This window comes from Mercurialis annua, linkage group LG5 (assembly GCF_937616625.2).
Source record: "Mercurialis annua linkage group LG5, ddMerAnnu1.2, whole genome shotgun sequence".
NCBI classification, from domain to species: domain Eukaryota; kingdom Viridiplantae; phylum Streptophyta; class Magnoliopsida; order Malpighiales; family Euphorbiaceae; genus Mercurialis; species Mercurialis annua.
This window is the reverse complement of record NC_065574.1, coordinates 24,170,703-24,177,500: the sequence shown is the minus strand read 5'-3', so window position 1 is coordinate 24,177,500 and position 6,798 is coordinate 24,170,703. Positions and strand designations below refer to the sequence as shown.

At 44.4% G+C, this 6,798-nt stretch overlaps 1 protein-coding gene across 1 annotated transcript; it reads left to right on the top strand.

Moving 5' to 3' along the window:
* Nucleotides 1-3,837: 3,837 nt before the first annotated feature.
* On the top strand, nucleotides 3,838-5,655 carry LOC126681746 (DNA polymerase-like). Its single transcript, XM_050377295.1, has one exon. It carries the CDS (start codon nucleotides 3,838-3,840, stop codon nucleotides 5,653-5,655), a length of 1,818 nt encoding a protein of 605 aa, XP_050233252.1.
* Nucleotides 5,656-6,798: the final 1,143 nt, after the last annotated feature.

Below are 6,798 nucleotides of genomic sequence, written 5' to 3'. Positions count from 1 at the left end.
ATAACCCTATTTGTCCTATTCTTTTTCCTTATATTATAGAAAGGAACCGAACGGGACAACAAAAGCAAAGGTAGGTTCTGTTTTTCCTCTATTGTTACGTTTGTAGTTTCCCGTATCAGCTTGGCCTTTCCTTACCTCTTTCCCTGACCCCTGACTTCCGTACCGCTCCGTGGGCTCTGTCCTTTACCATTTTAAGGAACAAGCAAGCAACAACCGGTCCCGTAACTTCAATCGGGAAAGCAAGCTGGTACTGGTAATAGCAATAGCAAGCTAGAAAGCAGGAAAGCAAATAAGCAAAGGCAACAGAAACTCGTCTCTTGTTAAGAATAGCAGCAGGTGTGTAGGAGCTGAGGCTCTGCAATACCTTGCTTTTTACCTCTCGTACTCTTAATGGGAGGACTAGGAATAAGAGTAGGAGTTGAACGCTTAGCTCTTCTTTCCTTTTCCTGGCTTTGTCATTATACGAAGATGAACTGGCACACAAGCAAGTAAGCGGCTCTCTGGTTAGCTCTACTAGTAGTAGGCACTTTAAGACCGGTACAACAGTAAAGAGGTTACCAATCTTCTCTTTTTACTAATAGATTCTGGTCTCTTCGCTCGAAAGCCAGCTACCAAACAAGCCTGCCCTCTCATACTCCTCGCTCTTCTTTTCTGGCGTACTCCAGTTAGCTCTTCTCTTACAGAGCCTTGCCTTGTCTTTTCGATTGCTTTCTTTCCTCATTTTAAATGCTTTCTTGCTTGTTACCTAGTTGACAGAGAGGAGAGGCGGTTCCTACACCAGCTCGAGTGCCAGCATCTACACCCGCTCCTCTTGCTTTCTTGCTTGGTCCGATTTGACTTGCTTGCTTTACCGATCGATTGCTTTCCTATTGCCCTTTTCTTTTTATTCTGATTGGCATGAGCTAACCACGACTTGATTTAGGCTACTATTGTTGGGGGACAGCTGTTAGTATGGGGAAAGAAGAGTGACATACCAGCCAAGACTCCTATTCTTGCTCCTACTAGCTACTACCTACTCTAGCCCCTACTCGTGTACCTCTTGCTGTGGCTTATTACTATCGTTTATCGCCTTTGATCGCTCCCCGGCTCGCTTTCGAGGCGAGCCTGCACTCTCGCTTGCTTCTTACTCGCCTACGAAAACAATACTAGACTCGACTTCCATACCTGCCTCTCCACTCGTGCCTACTTTAACCAACCGGTCTTCCCTTAGTCCTCCCCTACTCTATCCCTCCGCTTGGCTCTAGCCTTGTCCGGATCTCCACCTCTCTGAGTTCTCGCCCCAGGTTGCGCTCTTTGTCTCGTCCATCTGAGGCCGACGAGTGCGTCACATCCTTTGTGAGCGAATCTCTTCGCCCTACGCTGAGTCGTAGTTCTATTTCGCTGGGGCTGCTCCTTTCCTTAGTCGTTGGCCTCCTTTGGTTCTTGACCGTAGTACTTCTCTTGTGTGCGCAGGTTCCCTAGCTCTGTTCATGGATCCATTCTAAGACTCAAAATTTCACTATTCTTCTCGTTATATCTAAAATTCCTACTTATTCTAGCTTTTCCACCTGCCTGCGTCACCCTTACACCTATTCTTCACGAGCTCTTACTCATTCAGATAGGATCTTATCCCCCGAGCAGGGTTTTTTATTTTACCTTTGGGGTCTTTTGCTCGGGCTTTTTTGCTCTTAAAAACAGCTATCACCCAACATATAAATGGGCATTTGTGCCGTATGGCCCGGGAATAAGACAGCGAGGGCAGCTCTTCGTCTTCTTCGTGAGCTGAACTGTGAGCCTATCTATTGAATTGAGGAAAAACCGCCTTCTTCGCTCTCATCCCTTGACTCGCTAGACTGCAAAGCTGGACCTCCCTACTTACTGGCTTGACTGCATTGACTTACTGGATTGCCCCTTTTTAGTTACAGAAACCTTAAGCAAAGCGGTTTTTCTGAGTTGTCATATATATATAAAGTGCATTTCAAAGGCGGAAAATCGAAGATTACAAGCTTGCGCCTCTTTTCATTCTACTTCTATTTTCTGGAAATAAGGAGTGCTACCGCACACATTTAGGGCACCCCTCATCCTTTACTTGGACTATAAGAAGTCGGAATGTAAATTCAGCCAAGCGGGGCGGGAAATCCGAGTTTACGAGAGTTGGGGCGCGTAGAAAAATAGATCTGATGAGCCTCTGAATCAAAAGGCAACGGATAGGCCGTTTGAAGGCCGCTAAACGATCGATACGATGTTTAGGGCTGAGATCGGAATCGAGAAAGGAGGTTTTCTTGGTCAGACTGTGGGTGGGGCACTTTCACAAAAGACTTATCCTCTTCCTCTTAGCCGGATGCATTGAATTGAAACAAAATCCTGTTTATTTCAATTCAAGTAGCAGTAGTTTCTTTGACTGCTTTTATCCAGTAGCTGGTGAGACGAGTCAAAGTTGTTCGTGCTGTTCACTCTAGTTCTTCTTCCTTTTCTTTCTTAACTTCGTCATCCTCATCAGAATCATGTTCCTCAGAAATGTGGAATACTTCTTTTTATCATCTTCGAACATGTGACTATCTTGCTCGGGTACCTCAACCTTCTCATCACACCCTAAGCCCGGCCGCCTAAAGACTTTTCCGCATTCTGGATCTTCAAAGAGAGCTCTCTTTTGTGCTGGAGAATACATGGCGTCAAACGGTGCTAACATTCCTCTTCCATTGTACAACCCTTGGGCTTCCTCAATTGAGTATCCCATTGCTTGGGGCCAATCGATGAATAGCAATCGCGAGACGTTTTAGCATTCTCAAAGGTAGGAGATTAACAGCCGATCCCCCATCTATCATGATTCTTGTTATCTCCAATCCATTAAGGTATCCTGTTGAGATGAGCTAATATGTAATAGCGAACATGTTGTCCATTAGCCGCTAATGTTTGACCAGCAAGCATTCGTGGTCTCCCTCGTTGGGTAACTGCGTTTTGGCTCTATAGGATGCCCCCAGCACTTCGGTCTATAGGGATGCCCCCCAGGGTTTTGATTTTGCGATAGACCATGATCCTGGACGGGACATTCAGGATTTGGGAATGATCGATTCTTAGACTGAGACAACTCTTGCACAAGATTTTTACCATAATTCGGAACGGGAGGTAATTTCCGTAACTCCATCTGGTTTACTTTGTCTTGTGTCTCCGTAACAAATGGTCCATTTATTGATGGGCGAATGACGGGAATTGAACCCGCGCGTGGTGGATTCACAATCCACTGCCTTGATCCACTTGGCTACATCCGCCCCTACCCCCGGTTTCCGTCTCTATCTACGATCAGATCCTTTCTGAACCCCCCTACCCTATGACCGCAGATAGGCTAACGCGCCTTTACTAATATTAGAATCTAAGTCCCTTCTTTCTCAAAGTCAAGTTTCTCGCTTAGAAAGATTGCAGGGGCGCTCACGCGACCTTCCTTCAGCTGGCTCCGCCCTATCTATTTCTATTTATTCATCTCTTTTTTCAATTGGATATTTAGGGATCTCTCTTGTTCATAGATCTTGAAAGCAGATCAAGATCCATTTCTCAATATATCCATCTATCGATAGAAAGATATAGATCTCTATCTCTAGGTCTATCTCCATATCTAAATATGGAAGAACCAACACTTAAAGGGCGTAACAACGGAAGGTTCTCACCCTGTCCATTCGTCCAAAAGACCAATGCAGTAGAGAACGACCGCATGACTTGGTACTAAGGATATCAAGGATTGTTAGACGAGAAAAAGAAACTTTAACTATTTACTTCCACAACTTCTCTAGATTCGACGGTATTCTCTTGCTTAAGCACCTAGCATGTCATCACAAGGACAAGAGATACACGCTAAAACCACTGATGAGGAACAATAGGCTTTACGAGTTAGCTGTCTATTCTGGTAAGAAGATGTTATTCCGCTTCAGAGACTACTTGAACCTACTCCCTGGCAAACTTAGCTCCCTAGCTAAGAATCTATGCCCGGAACTTGGCCCGAAAGGCTCTATCCCATATGAAGAGGTGACATTGTCAAATCTGGTCAGTCTGAAGACAAGCTTGTTAGACTATATGAAGCAGGGCATCCTTCTACTTGGAGGTGTAATGCAAAAAGCTCAAGGGATATATTGGGTGCTGTACAAGGAGGACATAGAAAGCAAGATCACCCTTTCCTCACTTGCTCTAAGCATCTTTCGTATGAAATACTACGATTCAAAGAATTGGCCAATCCACATCCCAAACAAGAATGAAGACTGCTTTATAAGGCGTGCCTACTACGGCGGTCATAGAGATACATACAAACCATATGGCGAGGACCTATACTACTACGATGTGAACTCTCTCTATCCCTTTGTCATGAAGGAATTTCCAATGCCAGGTGGTGTGCCTGTCTGGCATGGTAATCTGGAAGGCAAGGACTTAGATAGCATCTTTGGCTTTATTGAGGCATATGTGGTATGTCCGAAGACAATCAAGAGGCCCTTTCTGCCCCATCGGGACAAGAAGAACACTCTCATCTTCCCGACCGGGGAGTTTGTTGGAGTCTACTATTACTATAGCGAGGAGTTAAAGTATGCAAGAGGCCTAGGCTACATCGTGCTCCCAATCTCTGGCTACCTCTTTGAGAGGATGGAAAGCCCATTCAAGGACTTTGTTAGCTCACTCTTTGAGAGCAGGTTAGAGGCAAGGAAAGAAGGTAATGAGGCCTTGGCCTATGTGTACAAGATCCTTATGAATTCGCTATACGGTAGATTTGGCATTAACCCTAAAAGCACGACAACCGAGGTCTGCGATGAAAATCGATACAAATATTTGATCAGGCATAGTGAGCTGATATTCGGTGATATGCTTAGCGAGAACAACTACATCGTAGCCTACCATAGCAATACAGAGACGGGCTCTGATTATTGGAACCCATCGAAACACTCAGCTGTCCAACTGGCTGCTGCGATCACAGCTAGTGCAAGGATTTATATGTACCCATATATCTCAAGGGAGGATTGCTACTACACAGACAAAGACTCTGTTGTGCTTGGTCACCCACTACCTGAAGAAGTGATTTCTTCTTCTGTCTTAGGAAAGTTTAAGCTAGAGGACAGAGTCATGAAAGGATACTTTTTAGCACCGAAATCCTATTTCTACATCGCAATAGATGGTACCAATGTACTCAAGTACAAGGGACCAGCGAAAAACCAGGTCTATCCAGAATGGTTTGAGTCACAGTACGCGGACCCATCTCGTACAGAACTGGTACCGGTGGAAGCCAACTTCCGGATTGATTGGCACACTCTTAACATCATTAAGAAGGACACACTGGTTAAGCTTGGGATTAAGCTGGGGGCAAAGAGGATACCAGTATATCACAGAGATGTCTGGGTGGATACTGATCCAATTGATGTCAAAGACTTGTCTTGCCTAGATCACATAGGAAAACAAATAATCAAATCACTAAGGAATGATGTAATACAACTACAGACTGAAAAGAACCTTCTCAATGAAAAATTCTCTCAAAAAGAAAGAGAGATAGCCGAAAGATACAAAGAGATGAAATCTCAGTTTGATGCTGATAAGAATACTGATACAGATAAAAGGATGCACACTACAGAGATACGGACGGAAGACGAAGAAGAACCAACTGACCCTACATTAGACGAGAAAACTAAGACAGATGAGGACTTTTAGACCTTGAGGAAGAGAATGTATCCAGAACTGATGAGTCAAAGACCTAGAGGAACCCACCCCCAAGCTCCAAAACTCACATGTAAAATAGGCTCACTGGACAACGCGAGGGATACAGAATGAGGATTCTTTCATAAGATTCCTTCTCATAGAAATCGGAAACCCCGCGTAGGGTTTGAACCTACGACCTATCAGTGAGAATACTGACCGCTCTACCATCGAGCTCTCGGGGTGGGCTTAAGGACATTAGTCGCAATCCCAGGAGTTGATATGACATAGGTTGCATAGTCGGGATAGTGGGTTTAAGCCTTTAGCCGAAGAAAGCTAGTTTTCAAGCTTTGGATAGATAGCAAGTTCTTTCTAGTCCTAAGTCTTTCGTGCATAGGAATGTGTAGTCTTCCAGTTGCCTTTAGAGCTGTCTATTAGGCATCTTAGGGATTTTCCTTTTGCCTGGGCTTTATGGAAGGATAGAATAGTTAAACCCGCATGTGTTAAGAAGAAGCGGATTACGCGTCTTAAGTGTTATCAAGGCTATTAGTAAATTCTATCTATTCAGTCATATGGTCGGGAAGGTCTCATTATATGATGATGTATTCAACTGGGTTGACTTGTGCTTGTGAACCTGCCAGATAAGGATAGATCTTATACAGTTTAGCACACCTGAGATTCTTCTTTCGTGTAGAGTGTCAAATCAGACTGAAATGCTATCTTACGAAGTAAGCTCAACAGTCTTTTTCTTGCTCTTCCCACTTCTTCATTAGTAGGGGTTATATCTTCCATTTCAAAAAGTCCGGCATGAATGCCATCCAATGCCAATGGGGCGATATAGGTTAGACCTTTCGCTTTCCTCCCCGACGGTCTAAACCGGGTATGAACTCGATTTAAACGGGGATCAGAGCAGGTCTCAACGAGCCTTTCCGTTAATTCAATATCTGTCTCGTTCCCCCAGTCCTACTGCTCCTGTTAATGCTACTGCTTCCTTTTCATTGTCTTAATGGCACACATCTTCTAGTCGGCAGGTAAATAAACCTCTCTGTAGGCATTAATAAACGAGTTTCCGCGGTTGAAATAGCAGTAGTTCTTCCTCCAACAGCTGATTCCCAGTGTGACATGGATCTTACCTGTATCTCAGAGGTTGCGTATATA

Excerpts from the sequence above, each read along its gene's own strand:
- LOC126681746 (XM_050377295.1), top strand. The coding sequence starts at position 3,838 with ATGAGGAACAATAGGCTTTACGAGTTAGCTGTCTATTCTGGTAAGAAG.